The sequence below is a fragment of the Carcharhinus amblyrhynchos genome, chromosome 31 (assembly GCF_965287045.1).
Source record: "Carcharhinus amblyrhynchos chromosome 31, sCarAmb.v2.hapA, whole genome shotgun sequence".
NCBI classification, from domain to species: domain Eukaryota; kingdom Metazoa; phylum Chordata; class Chondrichthyes; order Carcharhiniformes; family Carcharhinidae; genus Carcharhinus; species Carcharhinus amblyrhynchos.
Genome location: NC_137354.1, coordinates 11,180,132 through 11,193,215, shown reverse-complemented (window position 1 = coordinate 11,193,215; position 13,084 = coordinate 11,180,132). Strand labels below are relative to the sequence as shown.

The following is a 13,084-nucleotide window of genomic DNA, read 5'->3' as shown; positions in this document are numbered from 1 at the left end:
CCACTGAAATCAGGTAGCTTCACGTTCACCCTCCTCAGGGCCTGTCCAAAATTCCAACTCCCTCTGAAAGGAAGAGAATCACTCTGCAATCCACCCCATGATCTAAATTTAATTTCATGATCTAAGCAACGTTTCAATAGTATGCATGGCTTGGCTGACCACTCCTGGGATGCAGTGTTCTGTTTTGGGGGCACTAACATGGAATGGATATGTTAACCTTGAAGAAAGTAAGTCAAACTATGAATTAACATGGTGATATGAGAGATGAAGGGATTGAATCATGATGAGAAACCGGATGCAGAATTTTCCCATCCAGCCCACCACGGGAATAGTAGCAAGTGGGACATGGACGATCGGACAGGACTTTATGCCCTTGGTGCAAGTGCGGTTTGAAAATCTCACTCTGAGATTGATCAAGAACCTATCTATGAGGGGATCACGGGGTAGGGGGAGGAAGGAAGGAGAATGGGGATGATAATCATATCAGCCATGATTGAATGGCACAGCAGACTCAATGGGCTGAATAGCCTAATTTTGCTCTTTTATCTTATGGTCTTATCGGTAAATCAGGTTACATTTCTGGCAGAAGGAGGTCAAAATAATATGATTGAGGTATTTCAAATGACGAAGGGAATTGACAGGATAGATCGGGGAGCAATTTTCCCTCCAGCAGGAGACACAGAATCAGGAACATAGTGGGAAACTGCACTAACTTGATTATAAAGAAAAAAATGTTCTCAAAGCATTAGAAGAATGGTTGGAACATATGCCAATAAAGCCGCTGAAGCAAAGTAAAATGACTTTAATACAGAAATAAAAGTTCACTTGTGAAGTAAATTATTTTCAAGTAATGACAGGAAATTGGGATTGAAAAGGTAAAGGGTGGAATTCTTCCATTTTGACACCAGGTGCAGTCACAGGAAGCTCCAGCTGCAGTCCCACTGACCAGAATGGTGGGATCTCGCGCCAGATTCTTCGCTTGGAACCTCATTAATTATGCACAGACGAGTTCCCCTCTGACTCTCCTGATGGACTGGCAGCTGATTCATACATCCATCTTTAGCTGGTCCCGTTCAATTCAAATACTGGTCCAGCACAGTCATATTGTTTTCTCCAGCTTCCCCAGACTATGCTGGATGTCAGCAACCCAAAGGGAAAAAGCTAGCAGCATCAAGAAGAAATCTATTCCTTGATTCAACTGCCTTCCCCTCCAGCCCTTCACTTGCAAGGAACCCATATCCCACTTGTACCTCTACCCTGCCTCGGGAGACTTCAGCCATCCCCTTCCAGTAAATGATGTGGTATCCCTTTGACCCTCTTGTTTGTGAACTTTTCATGCAGCCTTGCCAGGGTCCAGCTTTCTTCCCCTTGGTCTTTCCTCTGCCTGCCATTCTGAGCCTTCATCCCTTCTCCCCCATCCTCTCCCCCCACAATCTTTGCACAGCACTCCTTCTACATTTGCCTCCACCTTTTTGTAACCCTACACTCCCCAACCCCAAGCACAGCACTGATCTGAGACGGTGATACAGGAAGGTCCATAGTTCCAGCAGCATGGTGGCGTTTGTGAAGACCGGCTCAGTATGGAAATGGAAGGCAGAAACCAGTCAGCCCTGGCAGAGTGGCATACAGTGCATCTGGAACAGCACAACACTATGGCAGAAAAGCTTTGACACACCCGGTGCATGCCACTCATTAGCAAGCAGGTCTGATGTGATTTCCTGCCAGTGTGATGCAAGATTGGAAGAACATAAGAAATAGGAACAGGAGTAGGCCATCTAGCCCTTTGAGCCTGCCCTGCCATTCAACAAGATCATGGCTGATCTGAAGTGGATCAGTTCCACTTTCCCGCTTTCTCCCCATAACCCTTAATTCCCTTGTCTATCAGAAACCTATCTACCTGTGACTTAAATATATTCAGCGAGGTAGCCTCCACTATTTCAATGGGCAGAGAATTCCAGAGAATCACCACCCTTTGAGTGAAGAAGTTCCTCCTCAACTCCGATCTAAACTGCACCCCCCCGCCCCCCATTATTTTGAGGCTGTGCCCTCTAGTTCTGCTATCCTTTCTAAGTGGGAAGAATCTCTCTACCTCTACCCTATCTATCCCCTTCATTATCTTATATGCCTCTATAAGATCCCCCCCTCTGCCTTCTAAACTCCAACGAGTACAGACCCAGTCTATTCAATCTCTCCTCATAGGCTAACCCCTTCATCTCCGGTATCAGCCTAGTGAACCTTCTCTGCACTCCAAGGCCAGTATATCCTTCCACAAATGCAGCGACCAAAACTGAACACAGTACTCCAGTTGCGGCCTCGCTAGTACCCTGTACAGTTGCAGCAAGACCTCCCTACTTTTATATTCTATCCCCCTCGCTATAAAGGCCAATGGAACGCCTGACGGGACACCACCGGCAGCTCTTTTAATGAATATTCATCAGATACAAACGAATGCAAATGTTATTGGTGCCACCAACCCAACATACAGCATCAGATTTTCTCAAAAGGAAAACTAGGTATCTTACCTATGTGGCATGCCCATGATCACATTATCCACTCCCTTGGTAATGGATACATCAATGATGGTCTTCAAAGCTGGAATTAGAACCTCACAGCCTTCCACACCAAACCGCTTCTCAGACGACCATTTTCTTGCCAGAAATTCTTCAAACCTACAAACAAAGAAAGGGTGATTCTAAAAGTGACTCACCTGATGAAGGAGCAGCGCTCCAAAAGCTCGTGATATCAAATACGCCCGTTCGACTTTAACCTGGTGTTGTGAGGCTTCTTATGTGATTTTAATTATGAGTGGCAAGCCAGAGTAGCATGCAAATCCCTCTGGCAGTCATCCAATCCCTCTGGCAGGAGGCCGGGCCCATTTCAGGGCTGAGACCTAACTGCCAGTGAGCTGCAAACTCCAAATGGGTGATTCGCTGCTGACGTAGTTGGCAGGAGGTGGTTTTAATCAGAACAAAGCACCAAAAGGTGAAGAAGAAGAAATGGTGAAGCAGATCAGTAGCTACAACATGATGCGATAAACGGAAGGCCAAAGGCGGGAGGGTGAGTTTTAATAGTGCAGTTGTAAGCGAATGGAAGGGAGCTTTTCCTCCAGGAATGGACACAAGTAGTATCAAGGCTGGGAGAGTAAAGTAAAATTAAGTTTACTTATTAGTCACAAGTAAGGCTTGCGTGAAGCTACTGTGAAATTCCCCTAGTTGCCACACTCCAGCGCCTGTTTGGGTCAATGTACCTAATCAGCACTTCTTTCAGTCTGTGGGAGAGAACACATGGTGACATGGGGAGAATGTGCAAACTCCACACAGACAGTGTGGAATCAAACCTGGGGTCCCTGGCACTGTGAGGCAACAGTGCTAACCACTGTGCCACCATGTCACCCCGGGAAGCAGGAGAAGGGATACCTGGTACACATTGTTACACAAAGAGAAATTGTTCCTTACAACAACAGGCAAACCGTGGTCACATTCAAGCCACAGCAAGAACACCAAGTATGAAAAACCATTGCAGGTCTCACAGCAACAAAATGACAACACTGGTTCATCTCATGCTGTAAGCTAGCAAAACTTCCCTGTGAACAAGAAATCTACTGATGAAGTTTGATACAAATATTCTGTAGATGCCGGTGCTCTCTTGATTAAAACCGTTGCTTCCAAAAAAAAACATCAAATTTAAGAATCATAAATTATAAGTTTGTTTGTGACCAAGGTCAACCTGCTTCAACTAAAGTTTTCTGTTAGAGGTTATTTGAAACACTAAAATATTTCTTATTAATAAAACAAAATATAATTGTATTGTACCTTGTTGAACGGATCAGTCGAGCCAACAGCCTTCTTTTCTCCTTGTTAGTAAATTTCTGTACGCCTGGAGTTTCAAATCTCTGTCTGATCCACTGGCATTGCTCCACATTGTTTATAAACATGAACTCCAAGCCAATATGCCGGCAGTAGGTGTTCTGATTCAAATAAGAAAGTTAAACTGCACACAGCGAACATTTACATGTTAAATTAGTTATTTTAAATTTAACATCAATAAACTATTGCTGGAAAAGAATGGCAATGAACCCAAAGATCATCTACTTAAGTATAAACAGCCTGTGTGTAGTGAGCAGCAGAATGGGATCCGTTAGATACAAAAGGAGGCTGGGCAAAGCTACAAGAGTGCTTTGTATCAGTGTTCACTAAGAAATCAATGCTGACAAAATGGCCAAAACCCACCATCCTTGCTTGTGGCTGGGATTTTCCAGTGCTGCTAAAAGTGAATGAAGTTTTGGCTTGAACACCAAATCCTCCATTCTCACTTGCAGTGGGACAGGCACAGACGAGATCATCAAATCCCGCCCATTATCAGTAGAGGCAGAAATGGTAGAGGTAATGGATTTTGGCTTGCATCCAAAGTTGCTAAACGAAACGGGAGTGAAGCAAGCAGAAGAGGTTGCATCAAGGTGCCAACTTCATTATCAGCCATTTAAATATACAATATTCAGTAACAAAAGATAGTTTCCATTAGAAGCTGATAATCCATATGCAACATAACATAGGCACTGAAATTGCATGCCAAAGCTGTCTAAAATTGAGTTTCCATTCAAACATTAGGTGGAATTTAATCTCCACTGGGGAAGGAGGGAGGTCTGACCCATTGGCAGGAGAATGGGTGGAAGCCCCATGTTGCATCCATGGGTGAAGGCTTGTTACAGTAAAAAGTCTGACAACACCAGGTTTTAGTCCAACCTATTTATTTGATAATATACTCGCAAGCTTTCGAGGGGTTACCCTCTTCGTCAGGAGGGTAACCCCTCGAAAGCTTGCGAGTATATTATCAAATAAATAGGTTGGACTAAAACCTGGTGTTGTCAGACTTTTTACTGTGTTTACGCCAGTCCAACGCCGGCATACCCACATCATGAAGGCTTGTTAGCCAGTGCAGCTCTGAGGCACCAGTGAGATAGTTAGCTGTCCGCGTCCAAGATTGGAGCAGAGCTGTCAGCCCGTTTAAGTGCCTGGCACTTAAGTGACTAGCATTGGGTCATCCCTGGATGAAGGACCCTGAGGGCAAAGACCAGCAGCTCTCTATTACTATCAATGCCACTGGGAGTACTGGCAACTGCCTGAATACACGGAGCAGAGGCCAAGGATTAACAAGGGACCCCCAAACCAAAAGGTGAGGTCATGGGATGAGGGCTGCGTTGGGGGGTCTGGATGAGTGCCTTTGAACCAGGAACACCCCCAATTCCCCACTCCAGGGGTTCACAAGCAAAAGCAACAGCTTGTTTTTTGGGTTCTTTTCATGACAACTCCACAACCTCGATGAGACCTTTAAGTGGGCATTTACTGACTATTAGTGTCGGGCAAGAAGACTGTCTTGGAGCCTTCCCACACTGGACTCCCCACTCACTCTGCCCTGATTAAATGCTGACCCTCCCCCCACTTCACACTCAAGCTTACCATGACGGGGATGGGGGCAGGCGGATGACACTTACATCCAACTATTGAGCTTTTGCATTTTTCAATGTGATTTTTCTGCTGTGCACACTCTGGATGGGCTTCCACCCCTCCCTTCTCCTCGGGTGTGCTTTCCAGCACCGGAGGCAGCTTGCAATTGGCCACTGGCAAGATCATCCGGTCCTGCCCAAGTCTATGGAGCTTTGTCGGTGGGACTGGGAGATCCCGTCAGCAGTAAGGTCTGGAAAATCCTGCCTTCTGATTTCCAGTTTCTTTAAGGGATAGCTCCTTCGGCAAGGAAGTGGGACATTGCCTCAGCTAGGCTTCCAGTGTGGAAGAATGAGTTGTGGCTTGGATTTGGAATGGCTGACTGCTGTGCCCCAGCGTCAGACCCAGGACAGCTATCCCACATGCCGCAGACTGCAGTAGCTAATGGTTTGGCTTATTATTAGTTAGGATGCTGCCAGTACAGCCCCTTTTTAAGGAAAGTCTTTCAGCACAAAAACTACTTGTTACTTGACCAATCTCTGGGAAATAACATTGAGCACACATTCTGAAGGTGATAGATGACCAGACTCTTAGCAAACCTTCAAAATTATGTTTTTGATGAGTTAAAAGAAAACCGATTCTGGTTTGGAGCATTAACCATTCTATACATTGACAATCCTGTACTGACCTCCAAACGTTTTAAGATTTCACGCAAAGAGATTGCAGATTCATTTCCGCCAATGAAGGTTGTTACTGGCAGTCGAAAAACTTTATCCAGATCGGACTCATGCAATCCATAATAACCTGTATGATTATAGACAGGAAGAAGCAACAATAGAAACAGGATAATGATGCAGGATCAATATTAAACTGTGTAACAGTGTTATTGAGGATCTGGATTATTATGAGGAAATAATTGCAGTAGTGACATCAGTTTAGTGACTTGTGGTAAATAATTTTGTTAATGAAAAAATAAATCAAATTTTCTGCTCTTGTTTGTATTGGGCTAGTTCGACAATGGGAGCAGAAAATATCGCAAGAACTCCGAAGTCACATTTCAGGACAACGTGAAAGCACAGCGTAACTGCCCCCTATACCATCAGTCAGTGACAGCCTGCTTTACCCCCAACATTCAAAGTCATGAACATCATTCTAACAAATTTACATCAGGCCCATGCGTTGGAATCATTCCCCGCATCAAAAAAATCCATCCAGGATGGTGTGCAGTCAGAAACACAACTGGTTTTTGAAGGCATGTACCTGACGAGCAGTACTCACAGGGGAGCTCAGAGGCGAATGCTGTGCTCGGTGGGGTGGGAGAGTGGAAAGGGTCATGCCTGGGTATTGCAGGGGACACGGAGAGGAACCTAGATGAACTGCTACCTGTGTGTTGGGACAACCTTTAAAAAACAGCATCTGCATCTTCAAATGGCTGATTTGTTGGTGGGGCGAGCAACTCAGAAGCCAACGTGCCAGCGATACGATGTGGAACCCATGACTTCAGGATTGTTTCGCAAAGTTCTGTGCTCCATGGCGGAGAATGCCACCATCGCCCTCGGCAGCTTTTCCCACCTGACATCAGAGAAAATCCCATCCTTTGTTTTGGTTAGGTCACATTTTGTCAATGTAGCACATACAGTTACGGTTGGTAACACTACAAGAGGTGGTAGTACATAAAGCAGGATCGAGGGGCAGGGAGGAGTTAAAACACATGCTAGAGACAGCAAGACAACATCTTTGACAAAAATTAAAGCAAAACAAAAAGACAGCTCAAAGAATTGGATCTCATGTGTTTTCTGGTTCATAGAATTAGTTATTTATCATAATTTTAACTGAAATCTTTTAGGCAAAGAGAAAAATCTCCCTTCCTAACAGCACCGTGGTTGTACCTCCACCACATGCACTGAAGCAGTTCAAGAAAGCAATTCACCACCTTCTCAGGGGCAATAAAAATGCTGACCTCATCAAACACCCATGTCTCATGAAAGAACAAGAAATATTTTATAAGGACACAACAGGTTACAAGGGGCAAATCTGTGCTCCCCTCAAAATGGGATTTTTAATACAATAATGTAATAAATAAACTGGTAAGGACCATTCTTTTGCCATGTTACCAAAATCTATGTAATAATTGAATAAAATGTTTTATAGCCTCTGATGGTTTAAAGAAATTAAATCCATCTGGCAGCCCAGAAACATCAACGTATTCACACAAATCAGCAAGACCACCCTGACATGATGGGCTCCTAGCGGGTTCAGTAACCATGATGTGTCTTTACAAAGTGAAAACAGCTCTTCAAAAATATTTCCATTGTCAGCGTCCACAACTTACCAAAAAAAAACACCTTTACCTGCACTTTTTAAGCACAGTAGCCCAGGGTTTGCCCTTCAATAATATACATTCTAGCAAAAGACAAGCTGCAGAGATGCCCACTGTGATAGTAAATTATTTACCGAGTCTCTGCAGCGCACTTTTCAAATAAAATGAATACCCTCTTTCACCCAAGTTATCAAAATAGCATCTATACTGCATAAGAGCAGAATTCCAAGACTGCATTACGATACTGTGTGAGACAAGCAAAGTTCAACTTCCAGATTTAACAGCAAGTGCAAGGGAAGGTTAAAACAGGAACATTGCACGGAGATTAAGACTACTTAATTTCTCTTTGCTTTCATCATAAAAAGCGAACTATATGATGTTGCACCTAAACTTCAGATTGTCTTAATCTGGTAGAAAATGTATAAAGATTTAATAATTCACCAACCAGCCTTTGATAGGCGACTGAAACATTACATTTGTTTCCGCACATCATCATATTTCACCTGCACAGAGAATAATTTAATAATTAGAACAGACTGTTCCTTCCTAGCCATACAAAAAACGCATTACTTGGACAGTTGGAGAAAATATATAAAAATAATCCCCCCTATTTTGGGATTGCATGCAAATTGGAGGATACAATGGAGAATTCTCCAGACGTTCACACCAGTGGGATTCTCTGGAATTCCCATTGACAGCAGCGGGGCCAGAGAATCCCAACATGAGTAAACAAGGCACCACTTCCTGCTGGAGAGAAACACACGATTGGGAGGTCAGAGAATCTCACCCAATGTCTCTCTTATCTGACTTAGCTTTGTGTTGCTCTCTCTCAATCTCTTTTCTGCTTCACTCCTTCTGTCTCGCCTTATCCTGTTATCTTTTTATTTCTCCTGCTCTGATTCTTCTTTCAGATATTCCTGCACGATTCCCTTTTCTTTCTCATTCCACTCTCCCCCCCCTTCTCCATCTCAAGTTTTCCCAGTCCTATTTCCTTGCTATTCCTGTGCTTTTATTTCTCTGCTCCTCTTTTCCATGTCCTCCCTCACCCCTTCCCCACTGTTCTCCCAAAGTTCTTGCTACAGTGTTATACATCAGAACCTTAGCCGCTTACAGCGCAAGAAGCAATCAGCCTACTGTGTTTTGGGCTAGCTCTTTGCTTACTAGAATAACCCAAAATAAGATCTACCATAGTCCGATACTTTCTCCTGTTATAAAAATCTAACTACTTATGCCTTAGAAAATGTAATAGCTTCTAATCTCCACAGCAATAGCAACACACGTATGGAGGTATTGGAGCAGGTTATCAAAACTTGGTCAAAGGTATTAGGTTTTAAGTATCTTTAAGGGGGTGTTGGGTGGAGCGACAGAGTGATAGAGTGGTTGAGAGAGAGATTTCCAGAACTTAGTGCGTTGGCTGTTGAAACATGGCCACCAATAGTGGAGCAATGGAAATCAGGGTTGCTCTAGAGTTCAACCTTAGAGGAGCACAGAGATCGGGTGGGGTACTGGGGTTGAAGTAGATTGTGGAGAGAAGGAGGGGTGAAGCTACAGAAGGCATTCGATAAGGTGCCTCACAAAAGGTTGCTGCAGAAGGTTAGAGTCCACGGAGTGTTAGCATGGATTGAGGATTGGCTATCTAACAGGAAGCACAGAGTTGGAATCAATAGGTGCTTTTCTGGTTGGCAGTTGGTGAGAAGTGGGGTGCCTCAGGGATTAGTGCTGGGGCCTCAACTGTTTACCATTTACATAGACAATGTGGAGGAGGGGGCTGAACGTAAGGTAACAAAATTTGCTGACGACACAAAGATGAGTGGAAAAGCAAATTGCGTGAAGGGCGCAAAAAGTCTGCAGAGAGATGTGGATAGGCTGAGTGAGTGGGCGAGGACCTGGCAGGTGGAATATAACGTCAGCAAATGTGAGGTTATCCACTTTGGTAAAAATAATAGTAGGAGGGATTATTATTTAAAGGGTGAAAAGCTGCAGCATGCTACAGTGCAGAGGGACCTGGGGGTCCTTGTGTACGAATCGCAAAAACTCAGTCTGCAAGTGCAGCAGGTGATCAAGAAAGCGAATGAAATGTTGGCCTTTATAGCAAGGGGGATAGAACATAAAAGCAGGGAGGTCTTGCTGCAACTGTACAGAGCACTGGTGAGGCCACAACTGGAGTACTGTGTGCAGTTTTAGTCCCCTTATTTGCAAAAGGATATACTGGCCTTGGAGGGAGTACAGAGAAGGTTCACCAGGCTAATACCGGAGGTGAGGGGGTTAGCTTATGAAGAGAGATTGAATAGACTGGGCCTGTGCCCATTAGAGTTTAGAAGGCTGAGGGGAGATCTTATAGAGACATATAAGATAATGAAGGGGCTAGACAGGGTAGAGGTAGAGAGATTCTTCCCACTTAGAAAGGATAGCAGAACTAGAGGGCACAGTCTCAAAATAAGGGGGGAGCAGTTTAGAATGGAGTTGAGGAGGAACTTCTTCACTCAAAGGGTGGTAAATCTCTGGAATTCTCTACCCATTGAAGTGGTGGAGGCTACCTCATTGAATATATTTAAGTCACAGGTAGATAGATTTCTGATAGACAAGGGAAGCGGGAAAGTGGAACTGATCCACTTCAGATCAGCCATGATCTTACTGAATGGCGGGGCAGGCTCGAAGGGCTAGATGGCCTACTCCTGCTCCTGCTCCTATTTCTTATGTTCACAGAAGGATTTGAAAACATGAGTGAAAATTTTAAAATTGAGGCATTTGGGAGCCAGTGTAGAACAAAGAAGCAAAAAGAGGTGAAGGAACAACTCATTCCTCCGTCCCCAAAAATTCAACATACTAAGGATATGCATACACCCTAAAGTAAATACAAAATAGCCTTAACGCACTCACATTTTAAAGACATGAATAAGCTGCTAAGCCTCACCAATATACTATGCACCCAATAAAGTATAATACCAGACACTTAGAAAGATACCTTCTAAAACATATCAGTTAAGCTGCATGCCAGTGTTTCAACTTTGGGGCTTTAACCAACAATTCTAATACTGATTAATGTCAATCAGAAGAAACCCATATGGTTAACTGCTATGTTGCGTAATTACTTGCTTCTGGTCCAATCTGGCAATTTGATAAGTAATGATAGCTGCTTTTATATTAGTTTTAAAAGGAGTGCTTACACTGCTGATTTCCAACACTGAAGCCTCATGAACGCACAACAAATATTTGGGGATTTACAAGGGTTGCCAACTGTGATTAAATGTATTCCTGAAGGTTTCATCATATGGCTTGCCCTCACATTCCTACCATTATTCAACCAATACATCCATTCTTGCAAAACAATGTTTTCCTATACCAACTGGAAAGCAAAAAGACTCAATACCCAATTGGATAATGGTATTCTGTCAGCCAAACAACCCTCCCTTCCACTCCCCCCCCCCCCCCCCCCCCCCCGCCAACCCTCAGCTTCAATAACTAGTTGCAACATTTCTCAAAAATTGCTGAATAATTCTTAAACTTGTCTGCTTTTTAGATGTTAAACACACATGCATTTAATAATCAGACACTACAGGTACTACCACCTTTGAAATGGAACATAATGTTCATTAATCCAAGCACATTTAAAGTTCAGATGGTCATGACACTATTACTAGGCTATTAAGAAACTATCTAAAAAGACCATAGTCATTAAATATTATATATTTATAAACTGTAACAGAGCATTGGGCACAGTTGTGAAGGGGCAACACCTCCCTGCATGTGTTTCATTTCCTCTCAGCCAGAAGTTCACATCAGGTCTCACACACACTTTCCTGGAAGGCATCATAATGGAACAGGAACAGGTATAAAAAGTGGTGGCTTGAACAGAGTCACTGGGCTGAGTGAGTGCCTGAGAGGTAGATATACACGGAGGGTGGCTGGTGAGTAACAAGAGAGAAAATTTGTTTGACTGCGCAGCTTTGAACTTTATTTGGCAGGCAACTTCAAATTAGAATACAAACTGGGACTTGCTGAGAACTTAACCCTGGTAGGACCTTAACTTCCTGGACACTGACAAAGAGACTCTCTTTCTGTTTTGACAGCACCTGTAAATAGCTTAGCTTTAAATATATAAAAATCATACAAGCAAGTCAAACAACAGTTGCAGAAAAAATCTGAGTGTGCAACAAATGAAGTGAATGAGCTGAAGAGTTTGGTTCGGAGGAAAGACGAGCCTGAGAATCAGCTGAACGCAGAGACTGACAGACCAACAGCCCATAAATATAAGCAAATTACTGCAGATGCTGAAATCTAAAACTAAAAGAGAAAATGCTGGATAATCTCAGTATGTCTGGCAGCATCCCATGCTGACACTATAGTTAAGAATGCCTACCAACACCTCTACTTTCTCAAAAGACTAAGGAAACTTGGCATGTCAACTACAATTCTCACCACGATTTACAACTTGGTATGGCTCCTGCTCTGCCCAAGACCGCAACAAAAGGTCATGAATGTAGCCCAATTCATCATGCAAACCAGCCTCCCATCCGTTGACTCTGTCTACATCTCCCACTGCCTCGACAAATCAGCCGGCATAATTTAGGACACCACACACCCCGGACATTCTCTCTTCCACCTTCTTCCATTGGGAAGAAGATGCAAAGGTCTGACGTCACGTACCAACCGACTCAAGATCAGTCCCTGCTGCTGTCAGACTTTTGAATGGACTTACCTTGCATTAAAGTGATCTTTCTCTACATCCTAGCTATGATTGTAACACTACATTCTGCACTCTCATTTTCCTTGTCTATGAACGATATGTTTTGTCTGTATAGCGTGCAAGAAACAATACTTTTTACTTATGTTAATACATGTGACAATAATAAATCAAATCATCTGTAAGAAATGAGCTGACATTTTGAGTCCAGATGACCCTTTATCAAAGCTAAAAGGCATTGAAAGTGGGAGATATTTATCCTGCTGAATGAGGGACTAACTGCCCAAATGGTCAAGCTACAGGAGGGTTTGACTAGGGAAGCATAAAGCTGAACAGCAACTGCAGACAAAGCTAGAAGAATCATTAGAATCGGAGGAGATCTCAGAAGGAATACAAAGCCCAGTTGAAAGATTCAAAGTCAAACTTTCTTCAAGATCGACACACGCTACCCAAATCATAGCAGCGGATGGCAGTGCTGAGGGAGCAGCTGGATGTGAATGAAGGGAAGCTCTCGGAGCTACGGAAGCATCACCAAGCTTCTCAAACCAACCAGGTCAAGCTTCAGTCAGAGAAATAATTGGCACTGTCTTCAATCAGATGCAACCTGAAGGCTAAGGAGGAAAGGTAGTTCCTGGCTGA

General features: G+C 43.6%; 1 protein-coding gene across 3 annotated transcripts in view; it reads right to left on the bottom strand.

Annotated features, from left to right (window-relative positions):
* Positions 1-13,084, bottom strand: part of LOC145360548 (2-oxoglutarate dehydrogenase-like, mitochondrial) — a 96,927-nt gene that overhangs the window by 59,496 nt on the left and 24,347 nt on the right. For all 3 annotated transcript variants that reach the window (XM_080215821.1, XM_080215823.1, XM_080215822.1), the window contains exons 5-7: positions 6,130-6,245; positions 3,813-3,967; positions 2,523-2,669 (exon numbers count right to left, since the gene is read on the bottom strand). In XM_080215821.1, coding sequence (XP_080071947.1) covers positions 2,523-2,669; positions 3,813-3,967; positions 6,130-6,245 — 418 coding nt within the window. The remainder of the gene's footprint in view (positions 1-2,522; positions 2,670-3,812; positions 3,968-6,129; positions 6,246-13,084) is intronic.